This window comes from Fistularia commersonii, chromosome 28 (assembly GCF_037954325.1).
Source record: "Fistularia commersonii isolate RoL2024-O1a breed Wild chromosome 28, RoL_Fcom_v1.0, whole genome shotgun sequence".
Classification (NCBI taxonomy): Eukaryota; Metazoa; Chordata; class Actinopteri; order Syngnathiformes; family Fistulariidae; genus Fistularia; species Fistularia commersonii.
Genome location: NC_141311.1, coordinates 3,919,097 through 3,944,249, shown reverse-complemented (window position 1 = coordinate 3,944,249; position 25,153 = coordinate 3,919,097). Strand labels below are relative to the sequence as shown.

Sequence of the window (25,153 nt, the reverse complement as noted above, 5' to 3'; positions counted from 1 at the left end):
AATGAATATGGATACATGCATTCAGGTGGCTGTAAGTTCCATTTATGATGCACAGAAGCATTACAGAAATACAGCCTGATCCTCTCACCACGTAGGGCCCAGTTAGACTTCATCCAAATATACGCTACCGTAACTTATTTATTACAAAATCAGGTAGTCTATACTTTGTAGGTGAGTCACATTCAGTCAGCACTCAGAGAGTTCCCCCTGCCTCTATGTGTCAATGTATGGATCCAGCACAGACGATAAAATCTTTAGTACACATTGATTATGCGTGTAGTTCCAAAATAACAGCCAGTGTGAGGGCACTTGCAATTCAGGTCATATAATCACCACGACTATCAATAGAATTATCAAACACCACCGGAATCTTCATAAACATATCCATTAAGAACACACACCGAGGCATATCATAGATCGCTTTGAAAGAGAGGTTAATCTAGATTATCTTTTTTCTATTTTTTTTTTTTTTTTTTTTCAAGTAAACTCACACATAAAACAAACGAAAGCATTGCTTCGCGGTAAAAATTAATGGCTTTTTCTGAACTATGATGGGTGAGTTTCATCACTTTTGGACAGAGGTGGATCAGTTAAAAACTGTAATTGCACTTTAATTGAGAACAAAAAAATGACCCTAAAACACGTTGAATGAAATCCAAAAAAGTGACACTGCAGCATCTCATTTTAGAATATTTCGGGGGGTGGGGTTGTCCAGTAGGTTGTCTGTGGTGACAATGCCAGTAAAAACCATGAACAGGGATGAAATTGGAATTTTCAAGTGATTATCCGGCCAAATTTGACTATATATTCACACTTTTAATGATTACATTTTTCTTTCCTAAACTATTACTATAGGGCCTCATGAGTTCAATCATTTTGTTTTTAAACCAATCCATCCTATCAAATATCCAAATGACACAAGTATCTTGAAACTCAAAAAAGCAAACAAAAAAATGCAAGTGTTCATACTCCATTAATTGGATTTTCCATGTTTTGACGTGTATTCTAGGGGACATGACTTCTGAAGACAACTGTTTGTTGTCAGAAATAAAATTTGACATTTTTAGCTGCAGCATCACTGTTGCCTGCGGTCAAATGCGATACACGATTAATCTGCAGTTAACCTGTTTGTTGTGTGCAGACACAAATAAAACATCACATTTTTCAATCATTAATAAATTAATATTCAACATATGATAAATAGATGCCCATGTATTATCATTATCATAATTATTATTGATATTATTATCATTATTGTTGTTGTTGATATTATGATTATTATTGATATTATTATGATTATTATTATCATATTGGAGCTATGGATTTAACAAATTCCTCTCTTTTCGGATCTATATACATTTATTTATGTACAGTCTTTGTATTTACACGTGGGATCAAAGATCACCGAAGCTGAAGCACTTAAACTAAGAGAAAACCAAAAGGCAGTGTAGTCATCCATTCATTGATATCACGCTTAAATAGCACATTGTCGGTCTGATTTACAACTGCAAAAAACACCCGCGCTTCACAAATCACTGCCATTCTCATGTCCGTCACTCCACGCATTTCTTTCATATTAACACGTCATGCAAAAATATTACGGTGCTGTCTTTGTTACTGAGAGAGAGAGAAAGAGAGAGAGAGAGAGAGAAAGGGTTCAGACGTTGTCATTTTGCAATAACATTCTTCTTATATTGTGCTGGTACAATGTGAATTAAGTGAGTTGACCTGTACGTTGGTAAATGGCAGAGAAAGAATTGTTATGTGTCAAGAGCGAGGGAGTCAAAACTAGTAGAAACTAGTAAAAAATAAGTTTCATCCTCCATGTGCCTTTAGGGCACGATCATTTCCTAATGTGCGCAAAGTTTAAATACCCTGTGAGAACTTTATCCAGACGACTAGCTCACCCTCTCTGTCTCACCCTGGTGGTGGCCTTTGCGTCCAACCGCGTCAGGCTCTTTGAGTTTCTAAAACTAAAAGTTATACAACTTGTGAACATCATATTGCAACGCAAGTGCATGACCTAATAAGGCAAAAAAAAAAAAGAAAAAACGAAAAAGAAAAAAAAAAGAAAAAAAAAAACGATACAAAATCACAGAAACACAGACCACTGCATTAATGATCCAAGCAAAGCAGAAACAATCCAAATAAACAGTTAAAATTTCTTTTTTAATTTAATACTAATCTATATTCCAGTCTTTCCTCCAAAAGGCAACTGTTCCTTCACTATGGCATTTTGGTGTCTTTTGTAGTCACGTCATGTACTAGTGAGCAATATTATGTCTGCAGCTTGTAGCAGATATGAGGAAGGGGCACAGTTCTGTTTTCAGGTGGGCATTGGTGAGGCCAATTGGTGTTTCCGTCAGGCCTTGGTGGCGACAGTTAAGTATGAACAGCCATAGGGGTGCTTGTTATCTGTGATGTCTTAGTTTTCTTAGGTCATAGAGTGGTACTCTGGGGTTCCTCCTCAGGCACAGCATCCCCCTCTGGAGAGTCTGTCACCGCCAGGGACCGCCTGCAGGGGGCACCGCTGAACTCATCGATGAGGCTGTCCAGATTGACATTGATGGAGGGGATTTCATAATTGAAGATATCTAATGGTGAGCATGGCGGGGGGGAGGAGGGGGGAGGTGAGTATGACGTGCGGAATGGCGGAAATGGCGATGGCGAGCAAGAGAAAGAGGAGAGGGCGTATGAGGGTGACGATGAGGTGTAAAAACGGAAGAGAGCAGAAATAATATTAATTGTTTTGGGTTTGAACTCATGGTAAGCGGCAAATGACTTCTACCCTGATCGAAGGATTCAGTAGCCTACATGTACTTCACATTCTACATTCTCCGCGTGCTGCTAGCCGCGCCTCGGGGAGGTGCGTTGCGGCCGGCGTCGCATATCCGCCTTTGGGTCTCTCGAGACGACGACAACAACACCGACGGCGACATAGACTTTTTTTTCGGAAAATGCAGTAACAGGTCAGAATGATTGCACAATGACACATTACTGTACACGTTTACAACATGGCCAGATAAACCAACACAGAGGCAACAAGATGTGTGTGGGACTCTGTGAAAAGAAATGGCACCAAGTGGAAACTTAAGAGGACCAGATATTTGTTCACTGGATATTATTAAAGCGCTGCTGCGTTTAGTTTTTTACATTTTCGTTCTCTACGGCAGCAGAGACCGATGGCTACTCCCGTGTAGCAAATGAGATGGAGTGTGGCAGTGTAGAAAAAAGAGAGCAGAGGTTAAATAAAGCAATGAAACTGCCAAAGGAGAAGCGGGGGTTACCTGTGCCCCCCCCCCCCCCCCACCCCACCCATACCGGCGGCAGGGCCGCTAAGAGAGGTAGATCTGCTAGCATAAGGCTGAGGATGGGAAAGAAAAATCGGGCTTAAAGATGACCCTCGGTAAAGCGAAAGCGTCTGCAATGTGATCGCAGTGTGGTGCGCTCTGGGAAGGCCTTGAGCCGCGCGCTAGCAATGAGGACAATCACGTCCACCTGGCGACAGATCGGTTTGGGACAAGGTCCGGATTGGGAGATGTACAACTACGTGCGGCGTGTTGGAAGGCGGGCTGCAGGAGACCCCAGAGGCAGCCACACTTATCACGAGGCCAGGCAGTGAGATGGAGCGCATGGGGTGTGGGCGGTCTGGCTTACCCTAAAAGTCCCCCTCACACTTAGCCCACACTGAATCCCTGGCCTCACACAGCTGCAAGGTACACAATAGTAGCAGGGGAACAAGAGAATGATAAATATAACAAATTGACAGGGCGATCGGTATATATTGACAGAACACCTCGATTTCAGAACACGAGCTGTAGATATACTGTGAGGTTTGTCTGACTAGGTCTCCACGCCCACGACGCGTCCGGAGCGGCTGCAGTGGACTGTGAAAACCTCGGGGCCTACTTCTGATGCGTGAGGGTCAGGGTAACACAGATATACAGAGAGCACACGATGAATCTATGGGCAACTTCCATACAAGCAGGACGAGCTATGTTTCTCTGATGTTTCTACACGTTACCCAGAAACATCATCAAATAACACAAGCAATGAATACATAGGCCAGGAATTCCACTGACTACAATTGCACAGAAATGTAAATATTTACACGGTATCTTTCTCAGGCATCTGCATCTACCAGGCGATTCTTTTTTATTTTATTTTATTCCTTCGGACATTCCTTTGGGATCAGTCAATAAAGGGGGACGGGTATCTTTTTCGTATCTAAAGGCGAGGAGTCCTACACTCGTCCGCCGTCCCCGTTGGACAGAGCCACGGCGAGTCTGAGAGAGGGCCGCTGCAGCCCCATCTGTGGTAGCGGCGGCGGCGTTGTTGCCAAGGGATGATGTTTACCTGTAGACATGCTTTCCCCGGGAGACAGTCCGTCCAGAAGGCCCTGCTCTGCAGGCTGAGAACCTGAGGCCGCAGGCGGGCCGGCGACTCCTGGGGTTGCCGTAGGCGGCTGAGGAGGGGGCAGGCTGGGTCTCTGCCTCGGCTTCGGGGCGGGCCGCGACTTGGTGAGAGTTCCGGTCAGGGAGGGCGGGGACGAGAGAGAGTGAGGCGCCCCTAGCGGGATCTGCCCGGGGGAGGACGGCGGGACTTGTCCGGGGCTGCAGACCAGTCCGTAAGGGGACGGCGTGCTAGGAGGGGTGGGAGAGAGGCTGACCGGCGATGGCTGACCCGTCGACTGGTCTGAGATTGCCCCAGACTGGCCGTAAGGAACCTTGGGAGGCACAGGGGCCAATTTCTTAGAACCTGGAAACACATACCAGAGTCTTATTACAGGTTCCCGTCGTGGTAAGGCACTCACTTGCGAGAGGCTGACCTTTGCGCAGAGTGTGTGGACTGTGCTCTGTGGAGTGGGGGGACTGACTGCTGCTCTGAGGACTACTGTTGAGCGGGACTGTTGGACTCGCCACCTGGATGGCTTTGTGTCCAATAATAGGGGAGAGCTCTTTACCCTTCAGCGCGCTGAAAAAGACATACATAATAATAAGCACGGATGATCAAGTGGTATGATTAAAGTTATATTTAACATCAGTTATGCCGTCTGAGCTGCTGATATGTCTCGTTTTTAAAATCTGCAGCCACCACCGCCATCGCCGTCGACACGTCACGTGTCAACACGTCTACGGCGTTCTATGAACACCGACATCGGAAAGATTTCGGCGCAAAACGTGCACAAAATGTCCGAGAAGTCAAATACAGTCATTATAGTCATGTTCCTCCTTTCTGTTGTCATTTAAACATTAAAATCAAAACGATTTGAAAATTTAAATCATACCCAGGGGAAGTTTAATATCTCGATAGTAGTTAGTTGGCCTCTCACCCGAGCGTCGAGGGCAAAGCAGCACCTGGACGACCGACCGAGAGTCTTTACAGACGTTTTAGACAGGCCTGTCGAAAACAGGTGATCCCTGATAAATTATAACTTTGCAAAATCTTGATTCCATATTTTTTTTCCCTTTTATTGCTCGACTGGACGTAACAACCGTGGGGGAACGTTTGTCTAAAAATCTTAAAAAAAAAAAAAAAAAAAGTAAAATATTTGAGAAATATATATATATTTAGAATCACCGCCCATTACGATTTCAGTATCAGGGTAGATTCCTGAAAAAAAGGACATGAAAAAGACATTTGTGTATCTACATACAGCAGGAGCGGGCTCCCGACGTCACTTGCTTTGCGTTGTCATCAACCAAACCATCTGCATTGGTATTTAATGGGGTTATCGAGTAAAACTGTCAGAGGAAGCGATTCCCGGAGAGCCTCTTGTGACTTTTGAAGGAAAGTCGGGTGGAATGAATCACACTGTCCTATTCGGTTGTAACATTTAAGACACTGGAGTCCTGAAAATGGGACACTTACACATATGTGGGTCTAGTGGAATGATGCGCCGCGTCAGCTTATCTCGTTCATTTGAACGGGATACTATCTTACCCGACCCCGAAAAACCGTCGGCGGTGTCAAAACCTGCAAACCTACCTTCTGTGGGTTGTTAAAACTCTTCTGCAAACCGTCGGGTAAATACATTCATATGCTGTTCGACAGCCGTATGAAGTAACGTTCACGTATCTGCTGTCTACTCAGTACCGAGATTTATACAACCCGATTACATTCTTATGCGCTCGGCCTCCCCCCCCCACGAGAGGCATCCCCGGACGGAGTCTACGGGTATATAATTTGAAGGGCAAGGAATAAAAAAAAAAATAAAATAAAAAAAATAAGAGCACAACAAAATGTGAGTTAGCAAGCTAGAGGAGAGGAGACATCAAGGCTGCCATTCGCCATTGGGTGTGTTATATTTACCTACTCAGCCTGGGGGGTCCTCTCTCTCTGGCACATGGACAGGCAGCCCACGGTGGGGGCGGGGGAGCAGTAGAAGGGAGGCTAGGGGGATTGCCAAGGGTCTGGTCATGGCGGGTTAGTACCAAAGGGGTTTTGATGTAGAGTGGCGAGGCATTAGTGTCTGGCGGGGGCGCATGCAGCATATCACTAGGCGGGCTGTGCTTGGGGAAGTGCAGACAGCTGGGCTTGGGGTTTGAATTGATGTCAAGTGACGAGGAAGAGGAGGAAGAGGAGGAGGAAGGGAGCGGGGCCGGGGGAGTGAAGCCAGACCAGCGCAGCGGGGGCGGGGGCGAGGCGGGGGGCTGGGACTCTGGACCCGGTGCCACGGGGCGAGCGCAGGGAGGGGGTTTGGGATAGAAGTGATGGTGGGCAGTGTGGCATGAGGAAGTAGGATAAGGAGGGGGTGGCCGTTCCTCCCCTGGGGGTGGGTGGGCATGAGAGGTGTCCGGCCGATTGGGCGACACGTTGTCTGAGCTGTAGATATTAAGAGAATAGACAGCACAAAAGACACAGCTCTAATGATTGAACAGGGAGACGTATCGGAGCGATACACGATAAGTCGTTTTTTTTTTTTGCTGATTCGGTGCGAGCGCGTCGGTGGGCCTCTTACCGAATGACAAAAAAAAAAAAAAAAAAAAAAAAGAAAAGAAAAAGAGGAAAAAAGAAGTTGCTTTTTTTTTTTTTTTTTTGTTTTGGATGGGTCGTGGGCACCAAGCTTTTGCACGTCGTCAGCACGTCGGTGCAAATACAAAGACAAGCGCAAAGAAACAGCAAACTGCAAAACGAAAGAAAAGAAATTCCTGCCATGATCTCCTTGTGTCTGCACACTGCATGGAGCTGTGAGGATCTGTCATCGGAGACAAAGCAACACTATCCAGCTTAGCTTGGACTAGATAGCCTTTTTTTTTTTTTTTTTTTTTTTTTTTGACGCACGTAGCAGTTATCCTATCCGCTCCAATCCTGTTAGAGGTCTTTACGTTGCAGGTCCTGCAGTCAGCCCAGAGCAGCACGGCGCAGACACAAAACCCTTTCAATGGCTGAAAGAGCCACAAGAGGGGAGGGGAAGGCTAAAAAGCCAGGAGCCGTAAAATCTCTTCTGTCTGCGAAACAGGCAGTGCTGGTAACCATGAGGCGATTGTTGAAGCAATAGAAACACCATGAGGGACGTTAGGGAAATAACTCATCGATGCAAAAATATAATCAATGACAAAAGCGGAGATAGCCAAGCCAAACTGATGGAATGCGGTTAATGTCGGCGTGCTCATAAAACACGACCTCAAATTCGAATTCCGATGAAAATGCTCGGATCGTGAGATTCGATATTTCTCGTGAGACTTTGACCCACGGCGAAGGTGGCGACAGAAATTCTCTGACGAGATCGAGGCGACGTTAGGAAATGGGAGCGTGTTGGGAGATGACGTCGATGACGGTGGTGATGACGGTGGGAATGAACGAGGTTTCGACGCGCCGACTCACCCGACCCTTTCTGCGGGCGGCGGCGTGGCAGACGGGGACGTGACCAGCTCTCCGGGCTGCTCGGGGATAAGAGTGTCTGCCGGAGAGCCCGGGCCTTGCATGCCCGGAGGGGTGGAGGAGGCCTTGCGTGCCAAGGTGGACGAACCCTTGCGAGACACCCACGAGGTATCCATTACCCGGACGCCCATACTGGAGACGGACACAAACACCGTTGAGGAGAAAGGAAACAAAAAGGTCAAAACGGTGGGGCTGGTCAGGGGAGGAGGAAATGGAAAGGGGCATTGTACGGTACCTTTGTATTTTCCTAATGCTGCATTAGTAGGAGGAAGAAAGGTAAAAAAGGATATGATGTTAGAAATGGTGCAAATTAGGTTACACGCATAAACCAGTTAAGGAAATGTGAGTTTTGAATGGCTCCGCTGCGCGTGCACGGGTTATCGGGTCAAGAGTCGCTTCATAAATGACACCATGTAAACGATTTAGATTTGAATCTTTCTGGCTATAATCTGTCAATCCATGTCGCCTCTCTCGGTGGGAAAGTGTCCTTTTTGTTGTCGTCCGGACTTTCTTTGGTTCAGACTCTTAAAGGCAAGATCCGGCTTGCATACCTCTGGATAATTCAGAGAAATTACAGATAATCGCTCCGTTCAAGGCGTTCGACGGAGCCACGTCTGGATGAACCACGTTTAGATTAACTCTGACCTCCTGCAACCGCGAGAACCGGTCGACAAAAAACGTTTTTATAAAGACATGCTATTTTCCATGACCTCTATGACCTTTCAGTATGGGAACGCTGGGGGAAACTTTCTCGCCCAGGATAACGCGCTGGTTCTAATTTAGTCGGTGATTTTCCACCGGCTGCATGAATGACTCAGGCCAGGTGACGTGGGAGCCAGACTGAAGGAGGTGCTGGGGTGTGGGAGGACTGGAAGATAATACTGGAGAAATATTTCATGAGAAAAGGAGGCATCAAGCAACCCTCCATCAGAGCCAGGTTACTATGGAGACAATGCCCGGCGAGCCACTTCCTCCCCGTGTATTCAGATGAATCTCAGCCTCCTCATTTGATGGAGCCACGATTACTCGAGATGTACGCGTTAAATATTACGGCGCGTCGGACACACAGCGCGGCCGACGGAGGCCTCCGAGTCACCGGGACGGATCCGAGATAACAGTTTGTGCAACTCCAAAACCAAAGTATCGGGATTAGAACGGCATTGTCCTCCTCGAGAAGATAAGAAATTCAATACCAGATGCCCGTGGGTTGGCGTGGGTGGGAAGAGACAGAAAGGGAGAAGGAGAGTGGGTGAAAAGCGGGAAGCATAAGGAGGCGCTTGGCATCCTACCCATCTTTCTTGTAAAACTCCAGCATCATGTTGTCAGTGGCAACGCTCAGTGGGCGTCGGCCTTGGTCGTGCTGCTGCTTGCGATCGGATTGGTCCATGTCTGGCGACGGCATGGAGCTGTAGTTGGAGTTGTGATTGGTATGGACGGGGCTGCCATAGTTGCCTGTCAGGTTGAATTCAATCTCTGAGGAAGGAGCAAATATCCCATCATGCAAATTTCATGAATTATACATTCTGCGATGTATATTTAAACACCCGGTTTCGTTGAAATACGGTCACTCGCAAAACGGGAAACGATAGAAAGAACGATCGGAAAAAAAACTCAATTCAAGTAAAACATGTGACGAGGATCGCATGACATAAATAGCGGTTGACCCTCACCTTCAGGAAAGAACCAGTCGGCGTGCTGAATTATAGGCTCTATGATGCCAACTATCTGTAAGGACAGGGTGGTCATCATCTCTGTCATGTTCCTGAAGGAGGAGAAATAATGTAGCCGCAGACAACAAAACAGTAACACGTGCAAAAAAAAAACCATCCGAGGTTCGTGAATAATACATACGGTTCAGTGTGCGTCCAGAGCAGGTTCGGGCCGAGAACGATCGCCATGTTACCGGGCGTCATCTTGTTGGCATCTTGATACTCACTCAGCTTGGCTAAGAATTTGATTAGATATCTGTGGGATTTAAGTTAAAAAACAAAACACATTTGGGTTATATTTATTATGCAGTCATTTAAACACGATGGTTCCTGTTGCCTCTCTCGCCTCTAGATGGCAGCATTTAGACTAGAATAGCAGGCAGCTAATTTCCTCTCAGTAAAAGATGCAATGGTGGCTGTAATATATAAATATATATTTTAAATATCTAGGATTAAGAATTATATTCTAGAGGAGCATTTTTCATATCAACAAAAAATCCAATTGTTGATTTTTGTGATATTTTTAAAAGATCATTCATCCCGCATAGAGACGACCTCTGTCGCTCACGTCATAGCGGAGACCTGCAATCATTTACATTCTTATTCACATTTCTGGGCAATGTTGGGTCTCCAATGAAGCTCCTGCATGTTTTGTAGCCGGAGAACTCGGAGGAAACCCACGCAGACACGTGGGAGAACCTGACCGCTCCGCACAGAAAAGCCTCCGATGGGATCCAATCAGGGACCTTCTTACTGGGAGGTGGAACCAATGCGCCACAGCGCTGGCCTATTTTTCAATAGTCATTTGGCTTAATATGAGACATTTTTGACAGTCAATACAATAACTGACCTGAAATTGTTTAGGTTATCCGTGGGCAGTTTTTCACACGCCGCCATTAACGCTTGCAATCTTTTATCCATATCTTGAATGCTGGGGGGGGGGGGAAACGAGCATACAATTAAATATGCGGCGGCGACGCAACCATTCTGTCGTCGCGGACAACAGCACGCTTCCACAAAATGCATTTTAACGAGAAACAACTATCTCACTTGGAGGCCTGAATCCATTCATCGTAAAGTTCAGCGGTCATCAGAGGCTCCGGGAGCTCGCGGAGATACGATTTTAGAGCTCCTGCGGGGGAGAAAAAAAAAACAGGAATGGAGTAAAAGCTGCTTTTCCACAGAGGCAGGAGGTTGTTTTCTCTCCTGGAAACGCAGGCGAGCCAGTGTCCAACACTCCCCGTCACCGTGCCCTTGTTTTAAGATTTCATGCCCGATGAGTGACACGCACCCGAAGAAAGATTTCAGATTGTAAAGGAAATGCGTCTCGCCCTCGTTGCGAACGAGTTGCAAAATCAGAGGGAAATTCGGCAAATGTTAGTTTTGTAAGGAGTCGTTTCCGAGAGAGCGGATTCGATACGGAAACGGGGTTCGAACCGGGAACTGGCGTGGGCGGGCGCGGCTCACCTGCGATGGCGTGCGGGTCGGACGAGTACTCCTGCACGTCCAACACCCCGCAGTCGAGAGAGGCTTTCAGCTTCTTCAGCTTGGAGGCTGATGGAGCCACTCTGAAGAGCCCCTGCGTATATAAAAACCATTTACCCACATGTAATTATCACACACACGACGTGACCCGCTTGTAAATGACAGGCAGAAATATTCCATTTTTACTGCTGCATTAACACATCCTAGCTCAACTGCAAGGAAATGAAGGCGAGAACGGCATTCGTTTCATTCCTCTCCTTCACAGTTGTCACGTTAGCATTAGAGATTGTATCTCTAAACAACACAGTGCTGTTTTCTGTGCAAGTATGTTACTTTTCCTCTGTTTCCTGTTTGAATTTGCATTTCCGTGCATTCCCCCGTAGAGGTCAAAACAGGGGATAGGTGTCCAGAAGAGGCTCAAATGCCGCGGTTTCAGGTATGAACCCCCCAAAATCCCCTGGGAGATATGCATATCCATGTGTGCGTCTTGTACCTCCTCTTGCATGCCGCACTCCAACAGCATGGTGACACAGGCTTCGATGGGGAAGGCGATCTCTCTCCCACTAATATTCAGATGTTCCTCCAGAGACTTGCCAAACGATGGCTTCTCCACCCACGCTTCTGTAACATCAACCAGCAGCCAGAATCACTAACTGACACACTCAAACCTACACACTCGCATGTCCCTACTGGTTGGCAGTCACTTCAGACACATTATTTGGGAAAATCTTTATTTGCAACGCTAATGGCAACTGAAGGTTAGATACATATTTAAACCGGTGGCACATAATTATGAAAAATGACCTGATTTTGAACTTGCCAACTGGCTTAATCATAAAATGGCAGCTTAATTAGGATATTATGTGACACATCAGGGAAAGTCATTCATTTCCATGTCATTTTGATGTCACTTCTGGTGCAGAATCGCGCACACACACACACACACACACACATGGTACGGGACTGACCTTGGTGAGCTTTAATTTGGGGCAGGACGCTGTGGAGGATCTCTAATGATTTTCGGTGATACTCGGCCTGCGTTTCTATCAGCTGTAGGGCAGGCGGAGGAAAACGCCGGGGTCAGAAAGCAAGGCGATCCAACGACAGAGAAAGATGTGAATTGTTTCACACGTCTAAAAAGATACGTGCGATGTACTCACCGTCTGGAAATAATTTGCATAGTCTATTTCTTTGGCCACAAAATTGTACATATCGGCTGATAACTGATCCTGGATGGAAAAAAAAAAAGGCACAAAAGGTCCGCCTTAAAAGTGTAACGCCGCCCATCGAGGGGTAACACATGCAGAGGAGTTCAAATAAAGTCAAATAAAAGAAAAAGAATATATTGGCGACTCACCCTGCAAATTTCCATTCGGTTGGCCGCCTCCTCCATCTCCTCTCTGAGCGACTCGGACTTGGCGCCGGGCTGCAGAGTGCTCGGGTGACTGGACGACTTGGACGACTGCTGGAATCTATAGACGCAACCCGGAGAATAAAACATGCGGATAATCTAAATCAGGGGTCTCAGACTTGCTGCCCGCGGGCCAATTGCGGCCCTTGGCACAATATTTTGTGGCCCCCGGCCTGAAATCAAATCTTTGGGTTTGTGCGTTTTTTTTCTCACATGATCTTGGGGTTTTATACGGTGGGTTTAAAAAAAAAAAAAAAAAAAAAAAAAAAAAAAAAAACAGGCAAGGAAAAAATGAAAAAGTAACTTAGCAATGTATTTTTTGCTTCAAAATTTAAAAACAAAACGACTTTTGGATGAAAAACTGTCGAGTGACATTGTTAAAATGATCTTTTCTTTTCTTACTTCTATAAAAACACATAAACAATACCAAAAAAAAAAAAAAAAAAGGGGCAAAATTAAACAGTTTGATTTAATAACCAGAATGGCCTTGTAAACATTATACCTCCTCTTATTCATGCTACCAATCAATTTTCTAATAAATTCTAGTGGCAAATTTTCCCACACTGACAAGATTTTATCTTTTAACTACACAATATTTTTAGGGTGTCATTTCATCAATTCTTTTTTGAATATTCATTTTTGATATCAATTCGTCATGTATTTTTAAGAGGAGCAGCTCATTACATATAATTTTTTTTAGCATTTACCTGTTAGCCTCCTTTACACTAAAACAAAGGAAAAAATTTGGACTTTGTGTTATTTCTAGGTAATTATTTTACCGGTCCGGCCCCCTTGACATCAAATTGGGTAGATGTGGCCCTCGGACCAAAATGAGTTTGACACCCTGACCTAAATCAGAAGGATGCTGCGCTTGCGGTGGCCGACGCTCACCTTGTGCGTGCCGAGTCCATGTCCAAGACAAGTTTCGCTAAGTGCTTCCTCTGCTTCTGTATGTTGGGAATGTCCACCTACGGACGGGATGATGAAACGAGTAATTAAATGAAATCCGCTGTTAATGGCGGCGGACATAAAAAGCGACAGCTCGGTCAAAAAGTCACGTATATTAGGCCGGCGGCGTGTCGTAAATTGACGAACGCAGCCTCACCTCGGCGAGCACGTACAGCGGCTCCACCACGTCTCTCTCTATCTGAAACTCAAACTGGAGAAGCTCCTGGGCCAGCTTTTCCTCCGTGTCCCCGCACAACTTTAGCATCTTCCTGTTAAGAGCCAGAAAAACAAACAAATAAACAAACAAAAAACTCAAGGGACAATTTAAAACAAGAGCGAAAGAGTCCGTGAGTTAATAGTTACACACCCCAACAGAGAGTCGTCCCCCAGCACGGCAGCGCCCTCCACCATGCACTGAGCCAGGATAGTGAGCGGTAGTTTTTTCTGACCGCAGAGAGAAATAATATTGCTTCTAAATCATACATGATCACATATTTAATATATCATATTTTTTTCACCGCATTCTTATAAAAATGCGTCGGTTTTAAATGCGTCTACTCACAGAGGGCGACTTGACGGACCTCTTCTCCATGTCAGCCCCTTGCTGACCCTGCAGACATGCCGTCAACTTCTTGTGAGTGCTGTGAGTCACCTGTTTGACCAGATCCAGGCGCTTCTCCACCTGTTACACACACACACACACACACACACACACACACACACACATACGCATATTTAAAACGGCCCGCTGCAAGCCGTTGTGTTCACCGACACGAACAAACATAATGTGTGTTCTGGGTTGACCTCCGTTGGCACCTGCTACGCATTCTGCGATTTCTTGAATTTAATCGCGACCTAATTCGTGAAATTTGTTTTGCAGGTATCTTTAATTAAAGAAGGAAAGCGAGCGAGTCCGACTTCAAATGGCCTTGCCGATATTTTAAACTTTTATTTGACATTTTACAGCGCAAGATCTATTCCTGCCTCTGCCAATGAAGTCAAGACATCCATCTATTAAACGCTTCTGGGTTGAATTACTTGCGCGAATACCGTTTTAACCGAAAAGGAAGTCGTAGCCGGCCAGAAACGATCAACCTCGCGGTCGAAAAGCGCCATGAAAAATCCTATTATTTCAACAGTACATCTAAAATAATATGTTTAAAATAGCTCTGTGCAAACAATGTCAATTGAAGCGGGAGGAGGAGGAGGAGGAGGGGGTTAAAGATCCCGGGAGGTTTGCGAGGCTTTGTCTGCTTCGGGTTTGTCAGAATTACATTTCCACATGTCCTTTCTTAGTCCTCACTCTTTAAAAAACATAGCTCATAAAAAGTCGATTCATTCATAGAGGGAGGAGAGCGGAATCAAGAAAAAGGAGGATCATGTCGGCATCTTTAGCAGCAAATGCTTCCAACTCATGTGATGGCCTCACCTGTAGAAGGTCCTCACTTAACACCTCTGTTTTCTCTGCCCTGGAACGATAAAACATTTGAAAAGTTAGCGGTTGCTGGCCAGAGGACAACGTTTTACAAGGTTAGAACGACTCTGATAGAACGCTGGGAAAGAAAAACGAAGGAAAAAAAAGAATCTCGTGCGAATGCATCGTCTCCCCTCTGGACGAAATTACGATACACGGGAATACAATGCGCAATATCTTATGTTAGAATTGTGTAATAATAACAACGACAACAACAGCACTTGTTTGTTTGAATTCACTTCTTCATTATCTTGTCCTTCACTCAGGGTCGCGGGGGAAGGAGCCCATCTCAGCCGTGATTCACCCCGACTGATCGCCAGGGCGGCACATCGAGACGTAACACCCTCTCATTCGCGCCTATGGGGAATTCTCCAATGAACCTCCTGAATTTCCCGCGAAGGAATAATAAAATAATAATCGATAAAGCACAATAAAAAATATAAAAATCAGTTTTTAATCATGCTAAAAGATGGAGAAAAAAAGGTACACCAATTCATGTATATGGGAGATCCAGGGCAATATAGCAATTATCTCAACCATAACTAAAGGCAGAGGAATTTCCTGCAAAGGATTAATAAAATAATACTCAAAAAAATACAATAAAAATGTGAAAGTCAGATGGAGAAACATAAGGTACACCGATTCAAGTATATGGGAGATCCAGGGCAACATAGCAATTATCTCAACCATAAAAAAATATAAAAAACAGTTTTTCATTATGCTAAAAGATGGAGGAAAAAAAAGGTACACTGATTCAAGTATATGGGAGATCCAGGGCAATATAGCAATTATCTTAACCATAACTTAATGCAGAGAGGAATTTCCTGCAAAGGATTAATAAAATAATACTCAAAAAAGTACAATAAAAATGTGAAAGTCAGTTTCAATTCTGCTAAAACGTGAAGAAAAAAAAAGATACACCCATTCAAGTATATGGGAGATCCAGGCAATATCGCAATTATCTCAACCATAACTGCGATGATGATAAAACAAGTAATCAATTATTATTATCATACCAGCCTGAATGTCTTTCTGCAGCCAATACATTTGACTTGTCAATTTTGACACACTCTCAAAATGACTCCGTGGCCCCGACGAGACCCGCCAGAGACAAAACACACCCAGAGCTGCTCCACAGCGAGTCTTTGCATCAGTGTGACAGGGCTTCACACAGATGCGCCGTATGCATGAACTTTTCTATGCAGCGTAAGTGCGTGCGTTCGTATGATACCGTGTTCCCGTCTCCATCGTTCAGGATCTCGAAGACAGAATGCACTGCATGTTATGATAACACGAGCGGCTATACCAGCATGTGTGAAACAATCTGATCGGACTTTGCCGGTTCACGCTGTGAACCCTCCGTCTCACGTTGGGAACGGAGAGGACCGGAGACTGAAGGAGGGGCCGTTAATGAGACGCCGTGAGATCCAGAAACATGGATTAAAGGGTGTTATAAAAACAATATCTCATACGGATGTTATTTTTTTATTATAGGCAATTTAGTTTGCTCCTACTTATGCTAAGAGTGACCTTTTAGATTAAGTCTCAAACCTGCAGACCCCCAGCAATCACTCACATACTATCGGCACTTCCCCTTCCCGTCTGCACAACCTCTTCCTGCTATTGTGCCCCGGCTGTGCCAGCGCAAGTTGGAGAAGAATAACTCTGTTATATCATTAATTTCAATCTAAATTTATCTCTGCGTTGACCAAGAGCAGAGAGGAAAATGCTTCTTGGCTTATTCTTCGCCAACCGGACAGAAATACACCCACGGCGCGCGGAGAAAATACCGCATTTGTATACGAAAGCTCGGAAAACGCTTTAAATGTATCACTTTTAGAGCATGGGAAGTGGGTCAGATATACAGATGGGTCTGATCACATCGAGACTGCTCTGGTCAATTTGTGGCGAAAAAAAAAAAAAAAAATAGCACAAGAAGAATGTTAGAGAGAATGGCAGCTTGAGCGAGAGATCGGCGGTATATTGGAGGAGAAATCTGATCGCAGATTGCTGATTGTGTGACAAAGGGGGGACAAAAATAACACAAAAAGGCTGGCACTGATTTGCTGCCGGTCTCTCGAGTTTGCGATGCAGCGGTGGGCTCGTCACTTTCCGTCCGGCCTCGGATTGGCTGCGACGTCGCCGTGGTGAAGCGAGGCACCCCGATGTGAGCCTCCTCGCAAAGATGGGATCGGAGTATGCGAGGGGGATGCGAGTGAAGCTTAGCGGAGACGGACGAACTCTCGGACGTCCTCGCAGCTTTGCCGCTAAATCCGGGGCAATATAGAGGCTGCATATGATGCGTTGTGTCTATATTTCTGTGTGTTTGTGCGAGCCTGGGAGAGTTTTCCCCCGAATGCTTGTGACCAAAGGAATGCAAACATTCAGCATGCCAAAGGGGTAGATAAAGAAAAAAAAAAAAAAATCCCTTTTTGCATCTAATGTGTAAAACATGGGAATTTAAATGTAAAACGCAGACATCTATGTATCTCACTGACCACCAGACTTCAAAGTGAGTTTTATATCATTATAAATCTGCTAACAGTCGTGTTCCTTTGGTTTGTTTGTTTTCGGATATGTGGTATTTCCTTTTAGGATACCGACTCGCACCCTACATAATCGGGTCGCGAAGAGACGCGGTCGCGTTGCACACGATGTAACGGAGCGGGACGGAGTCGCTCGGCCCGATAAGACGTCGTGTAAAGCCGACGGTGGAGAGATAAGCGGGGCGAACGGTTTCTCTCGACAAATAAAGAGTGCAGAATGCGACCGAGGGCGGAAAGCAAACACGCGAGAGCCTTGGCAGCCATGTGAGCGGCGGGTTCATTGTTTATGCCGGCCATCTGCCACTTCGCCGGCATTCCCTTACCTGGAGCTCGCGTTGACTCGATGCAGATATGCAAACGGGAACACGTGCATTTTAAAAACCGCGTGCGGAACGACGCAACCCAATGACATTTACAGCGAACTTTTTCATTAAATCGACAGGGTCGATATAGTCGGCTGGAAATAGTAGCAAGGAATATGAAGTTCAGACTGAGACAATATTTGCACGGGCATGGAGTGCCAGACTTTGAAGAAATGAACTCGCCGACAGCGGCGGCAATTAGGAAAGTGCTGATAAGATGAGAGGTCCGAGGCCAGAACCCCTCCGCTTGTTGAGGCTTCCGGAGGACAGTGTTTATTTTCTGACCGTATTTCCCAAGACGCCTCGGACCAGGGGTTATCAAACAATTTTTCGAACGATAAAGCATTTTATTAAACATTTAATGATTGCATTAAAAAGCATTTATATGCATAATATCGTACGCGTCCAATAATATTCAGCTGGGTATTTAAAAATGGTATACCGCCCGCGGTGCCCTGGAGGCACGCATACCACCATATGAGCAACATTCACAGTCAGTCCAGCTGACCATCTGAGCCACACGCTCCATACAAACACGTCTTACATAATAAATATAGCGGCGCGATATGTAAATGCTGGTCAGCTGCATCCTCAGCCCCCACGGCGCTGTCACAGTTTACAAAAGCATGAATAATCCACATTGGCATTATTAAAAAAAAAAAAAAAATGCAATCCTTCATTTTGAGAATAATGTTTTTTTTTTTTTTTTAAAGAAAAAACAGTGGCCTTTTGAAATAAGTCTGTAAGAGGTTGTCTGACACGAAAGTGCTCGTCCTGAAGCCGGAGCGCTGGACGGTGCTGTCGATCCTCCCGCTAGGGGAGCCCAGCGAAGCAGAATGACGGCCCCGGGCCTCAGCAGGGCAACACGCGGCCCCGAGCGTTGGCATGAGATAACCGGTCGGCAAGGCGCAAAAAAGACACACAGCGGTGTGTGCGCATTCCGGAGATACGCCACAGATATTTCCCCGGCTAATCCTTTTTTTTATTTCCGCGGCACTTTGCCGTGCAAAGGCATCCGTGGGACCCCTGGGTCTCCAACCAAATGACGAGACGGAGGGGCTGACGGGATACACGGTCGCTAAAACAGAAAAACCCACTTTACCGTAGCCGTCCAGCAAACTAGGTCACAGTTCTGTTAACTATGCAAGAATAACTGCGGGAGGAGTGTACACGTGCACACACACACACATGTCCGAGGGAGAAAGCGTAACACAAGCAGTGAGTTATCTCTAATAACTTTATTCATGGTGATTAATCCCCGCAAAAGACGCCGTGTTTTTAACATCGGCGCAGTTCACCTGAGCAACGCCGCCGTCCGGCAGGAAGCATCAAGCAAACGAAACAAGTGGGCGGTGAAAGAAGAAGAAGAAGATTGAAGCGGCCATATCGGAAAATGTCCTCTATTTCCATCTGGAACCTGCATCGGAGCATCCTCGCAGGACACCCGCCAACAGCTCTAATTTCATTTTCTCCATCATTTTTGAACGTGGGTTGGAGAGGGACGAAAAAAAAAAATATGGTGACATAATAGCTAATACCGAATGAACGTTTCTAGGGCAACCGAGCGCAAAAAAGCATGCCGTTGCCGTGTAGAAGAGGGAGATGGAGCGTCTTATTTAAGACCTATTCCTTATGAAAAGAATAGGCTTGTGAAGCATGACGAAGACTGAAAAGGTACTCGGCGTTACCGGCTTTCCTGTTTTGAGTCCATTGGCATTCTTGAATGCAACTTAAATGAGATGTTTATGGGATGTTGCCCCTTCGAGGCATCAACATTATTTAGTGCTACTTCTCTCTAGTGGATCAAACTGTTCATTACTCAGACGTAAATAGTAAATGACCCTTTTGCTAAGGTACCGCTGTCCCAAGCAGGGAACCGTGCAACGTTACACTGCAGAATTAAGCGCAGATGATTCCTTTGCCTCTGCAAAAAATACCTTTTCCCATTTTCTTGATGATGTTTATGTTGAAACTTCCGGGGTACAACTTGAGTTCCTTGCAGAGCTACTTTGCACAAAGGCGGTTTTGTTTTCATAGAACTTAGAGTCTAAGTTATATGAACACGTTCGCACGTCCAAGTCTTAGACACAGCATGTTGAATTGTTGTTTTACAGCAACATTTGTCAAGTTAACTGCTTTGGCGCTTTGCTGAAACATTTAACGGTTTCATTTCAGCCTTGCGCCGGATTGACTTTACGGTCGTTGTCGTAACAGCAAAGGAAGCCGGCTAAATGTGGTCTTCAGTTTAGTGTACAAATATCAAATTGGGATGGACTTGGCAAAGCTTTTTAAAGATCTCATTTACCAAATGTAATCAACATCCCCATGAAACCCAAAATGTCCCCTCGGATGAGGGAAGACAATTTCATTCATTAAAAAAAAGGGGTATTTCATGCATTTGGGACCAAGAATTTGCCAGAAGTGTGATTGTTATGTACTTCGGAATGACGCTGTCGGGATTTGATTTCGGCCTACTGGTGCGCAATATATGAATATTTACAAATGCTTGCTGAAAATCTTCCAAACACATACTTGTTTTTTTTTTTCTCCTCGAAGACGCATTTCACAAGGACCCAAGCAATCACGCCAAAGAGGTAATTACGCACATAATGAAGGACACGTCGGAGAAAGACTACTATGCTTGTTTACCGTAGACATTGATTTTCCATTGACTATTTTAAGAGCCGTATATCCATTGCTGAGGGTTTTTTTTCCTAGTCTGTCAAATGTGATTGTAATATTTCGCCGTGTGCTTGTTTACACGCCTTGTTGTTTCTGTGGCTTTTCTTTTTTCTTATTGGCGATATTTTTAATCACGTGATTGTTTTTACATTTAGGCAATAAAGCAAAGCTACATAACGCGCCGCGTCCGGTGCAATCGGCCGCACCTGTTTCGAAACCTACCGACGGACACCGTGTTCGTGACCAAACACGTTTTTCCCGCGTGTGTAATTCCACGGGGGACTCTCAGAATGTCGAAGTTAAAAAAAAAATAAAAGTCAGAGTGTGTGTAGAACAAACCGACCCTGCTGCTTTTTGTAGGTTTTGGAGTTTCTTATGCACACGTGCAGACAATAGGCAACTTTTCAGAGAAGACTGGCTCAATAACATTTGTATTTTGACTGAATGACGACACACAAAGAGAAAAACGTGTCCTTCATCTGTTCTTACATCATCTCTCTTTCGGGGTCCAAAAGATCACCCTGACAAAGGGACTTTATCACGGATTCCACCACATAGCAGGCTCTCTGAGAAAATAAAAAAGGTTGGGTAATAAATAATGATAGATACGATACAAACTTTTGCCATCTGTGCTCAACTGTCCTCACTGAGAAATTTGTCATAACATTTTCAAGTTTACCTGCAAGCTTCTCCCCTAAATATACAAACATGCATTACATGAACAACGTTTTTTCTCCAACAATACCAATGCACCTAATCCAGGGTTTCTAGTTTACACTGAAATGGGCCGAGAAGCCAGTACCCAGGTTTACCAGTAACATGTCGAGCTACTCCATCATAACAGCGGGCGGAAACGGAAAGAAATATAGACTGAGACAATGCACACTGAGACAGGAAAAAAAAACCATCTCCAACCCAGCGGGCTAACCCACAAATGGCTGCCCGTCCCTGATAATTGCCTTTTTGCAATGCGGGCTAAATACCACCCCAAAGCAAAGAGCAGGGAGGATGCTATTACCGCACAGCAGTGCTGCTGGTGAGCATCGGAGGTGAGCGATCTGTGGGACAGAGAGGCGATATCCCGGCTAGAGACCGTTATCTCGACCAGAAATAATTCAAAAGGCTTCAGTTACTTTTAATTTCCCCTTCTTGTGTGGAAGATTCCACTTTTCTGATGTATTTGACAGATTTTCTCTTTTTTTTTTTTTTTTTTAATCAGGCCACCTTCGTCCTAAATGGGGCAGTGAGTCGAAAACCGAGAAATAGGTCAAGAGAAATGGAGAGGGGCGAATTGACGAAGCAAAGCAATCTCTCTCTGATGGAGTCTTGAATGAGGGCAAAAAAGTATCTCCGGGGCCGAGAGATAGCTGGATAGACGGATAGATAGCTGCAGAAGGGAAATAGGAAGAAAAACAACTCCTAGCAACTTGCAAATCAAATCACTGACGTCGAAACCGTAAGTAAACGGAAGTAAACGAAAGCAAACACGGATTCGGACGCGCTCGGTCTCCTCAAAGAGCTCCCCTGCCCGGCCTTCTCTCCCGATGCGCCATTACACATCTCTTGGAGCCACCGGGAATATGCATGGATGCACATCCTCGAGTCCGAGGTCTGGGTGCACGTACGCGATTGGCCCAGGTAGCGGTCATGTGACGCGCTTGTCACCTCGGCAGGCCGCTAAGGGAGGAGCGGCTATCGCTGGAGAGCCAGAGAATTGCTGACACAGGGTACCTGATCACCAACCCCCACTGAAAGACCTTCAGTGTCAGTCACACACAAGATATATAAATCAAGCCGGGATGGACTGAACGCCGTGCATTCAAATCCAAAGGCAGGTGCATTTCTTTATTTGCATTTGCATGCATATTCATCATATATGGGTCATAAAATGCCAGAAAAAACTTCCATAATTATCAATATTGTTTCCTCCGACGCCGGGGAAGACATTAAAAGTCTGGTTTCCATTACCAATAGAAGTCATCACATCATTTGGGATGATTTAATAGTTGACAAAAGAACTAATTAGTAAAGTAAACTCATATACACTCCTGCTACTTCCACGTCTTTAGAGGTGAATCGAAAAGAAGGGAAAGTAGTTGTAAAAAAAAAAAAAGTGTGAATCACATAATCTAAGGATAAGCAACTTGGTACTGAAATATGATTTATACCTGAATGATGCATCCCTTCCTTTTGCAAAACACCCTCTGTTTTCTATGCAGAATTGGTTGAAACACCGGCTCAGAAATCAGCACGAGTCTGTTAGACCAGTTAAAAAGTGTTCAGCTGCGATACTCCACCATATTGACACGGAGGAATCTCTTGATTTTCGCGTAAATTTGCTCAACAAACCCTGATCCGCGGTGCATTCGGACTCACGCACAAATATGCGCGGCGCACCGCGAAGGAGACAAAGAGTATCTCGGCGGAGGACGCGGTTATACGGGATTTGTTAAATCACCTAAAACAACTGAGAGTTCACCTTCGGGGAAAAAAAATGTCACGTATCACTTTCCCGACTGAGTAGGGCAACGGGAACGTCGGTCATGTCGGATGGTCGCATCGAGAAGCGACGAAATCTTTTTATTTTTCTTAATGACACCAGTATGTGTGTGTGAACGGTTTCAAACACGGGTTGTGCGTAGAAAGCCGCACCTTTCTGGAGACGGCGCGTCTTCGGTTCTTGCCGATGGAAAATTCGATTCAAAGAATCGGGTGACGCGGTGCGAAATCACACCGAGTTGGGAAATTCATTTGACCTCCTCGCCGTCGGGCCCCCGCGCCGACGCGTCCGGATCTCGACGCCGCTCAAGGTCGACGGAATCAACGACCAGCGACATCTGCACGGATCCAAAGTCAAACGGCTCCATCCGAGCAATCCCCCGCCGCGACATTATAGATGGAGGTTCACGTTATTCTTTGAATTAATAGACCGAGGGGGGCTAAGTAGTAAGTAGCAGCAGGGGAAGGCGTGGCTTCTCAGGAGGGAGAGACGGGGGAGGTTTAACGCCCGACGCCTCGGCAGGTTGCTCCTCTTCCACTCCTCCTCCTTTTGCACGCTGCAGTTTTGACAGGAGCCGCATGTTGGCGGGGGGTTCGGCCGAGGAGCCGCCCAGCCTCCTCGGCTCACATCAGCCGCTTGCCCACGCGCAACTGGAAATCACACCTACGTGTATGAGTCACATAAAATAAATAAAGGGAGTGCAATAAAATAAAGATTTGCACGGACGGTGCCTGCTGTAATAGTGACCGCCCTCCCCTCTTCCCTTTCCCACACCTTGGGTGGGTCACACACCTCCAGGCCAAAGGCTCCCCTGCCTTCCATGGTGGTGGACAAAAAAAAAAAAAAAAAGGGGAGGGATCGCAAGGCATCTGTTCCCAAGAACCATCCCAATGAGAAAGTTCTAGGAGGTCCACTTATCGGGGAGGAGGATGATATTAGAGGATGGATATTAACCCTTTTTAAGTTAAAAAAAGAAGAAGGCGACCTTCAGGAATGCGTGGACTTGACGAACCCACGCCTCGGGCGTGCTCCCCTCCTTCCAGCTGGCATTACTGCGTAACAAAAACATTGCGCTCCCTCTCCCTCCCTCCCTCCCTCCCTCCCTCCCTTCCTCCCTCCATCCTCTCCCTCCCTCCTTTTTTTTTCCCCCTTCCCGTTTTCTCGTGTCGCAGCCCACGCCGCATCCGTCTGCATCCTCCTCACCTACTGACAGGTCTGTTGGATGGAGGATGGAGCCCTAAACACACACATACAGAAACACACACACCTCCACACCCCCCACGCACACACCTAAGTGGGAGGGGGGCGGGAGGGGGGGGAGAGGGGGGTTACTAAGTCCTGCTGGAGCGCCAGCCTCCCTGCGATGCTGCGATTGTCCGGATTGAATGTATTTCCGTGGGCAGGTTGTAGCGGGGCAATGCGCCTCCACGCTTGCCTATGCGGTAGCCCGCTCCTCCGTGGATTACGCAGAGGCGAGGGTTTGCACATGTACCGCTCCACGCCGGTCGGTATGTGCACATAAATCGAATAATAGCCTCAGCGGAGGGAATCACATTTGCATCTGCTTCACATGCATATAATATACATATATATATTGCTCTCTTTATAAAGGGATTTTATTCCAAATTGTTCCTTAACGCGCAAAGGTGTCGCTTACCTTCCCACCGTTTGGTTGGCGAGCTGCCGCATCCGATTGAACTGCTTCTTCATCTTGGATTTTTCTGCGTGGACACCTAAAGGGGGGGGATATTCCGCATTATTTCTCTCAAAACAGCGGCGGGCGCGGTGCCGAGGCGCGGCGCGAAATCCGGTCCGCCATGGTGTCCCCCTCCGCACCCGGCAACGGCGAACTTATCCCGAGGTTTACATTTTCCACAAAAGGCGGCTTTGCATCTACGTTGCCTGCGCAGGGATGCTGGGGCTGCTCGCCGCGGACGTTCACGGACGGAGCGACAGCGGTGACAAGAAGCGGCTGCGCGGCGGTGCATTGTGGGAAATGTAGTTCTTGCAGGCCCATCGAGCGGAAACGCCACTTTTGATGCCACGCTTTGTGAGGCAGAGAACTCAAAACACGCACAGTTCGATGAGATGAAGTCACAAGGATGGTTTTCATTCATTGTCAGGGGTATTGATATAGACAAAAAAGAAATGA

At 46.0% G+C, this 25,153-nt stretch overlaps 1 protein-coding gene across 5 annotated transcripts; it reads right to left on the bottom strand.

Annotated features, from left to right (window-relative positions):
* Positions 1–436: 436 nt before the first annotated feature.
* On the bottom strand, positions 437–24,827 carry arhgap44a (Rho GTPase activating protein 44a). Of its 5 annotated transcripts, XM_086176104.1 has the most exons (23): positions 24,659–24,827; positions 14,867–14,906; positions 14,000–14,119; positions 13,805–13,881; positions 13,595–13,706; positions 13,381–13,457; positions 12,436–12,550; positions 12,239–12,307; positions 12,047–12,128; positions 11,572–11,699; positions 11,061–11,172; positions 10,644–10,725; positions 10,444–10,524; positions 9,736–9,849; positions 9,555–9,646; positions 9,174–9,357; positions 8,120–8,137; positions 7,828–8,016; positions 6,313–6,825; positions 4,829–4,974; positions 4,357–4,758; positions 3,658–3,709; positions 2,479–2,594 (listed from the first exon to the last, which is right to left on the bottom strand). In XM_086176104.1, the coding sequence occupies exons 1-22, from the start codon at positions 24,709–24,711 to the stop codon at positions 3,702–3,704; spliced, it is 2,814 nt and encodes a 937-aa protein (XP_086032230.1). In that variant the 5' UTR covers positions 24,712–24,827; the 3' UTR covers positions 2,479–2,594; positions 3,658–3,701. The 5 variants fall into 5 exon arrangements, with proteins under 5 accessions (XP_086032226.1, XP_086032229.1, XP_086032231.1 ...); XM_086176100.1 differs by lacking the exon at positions 3,658–3,709 and having other exon boundaries at positions 437–2,594; XM_086176103.1 differs by lacking the exons at positions 3,658–3,709; positions 24,659–24,827 and adding an exon at positions 15,151–15,270 and having other exon boundaries at positions 437–2,594.
* Between the last annotated feature and the right edge of the window lie 326 nt (positions 24,828–25,153).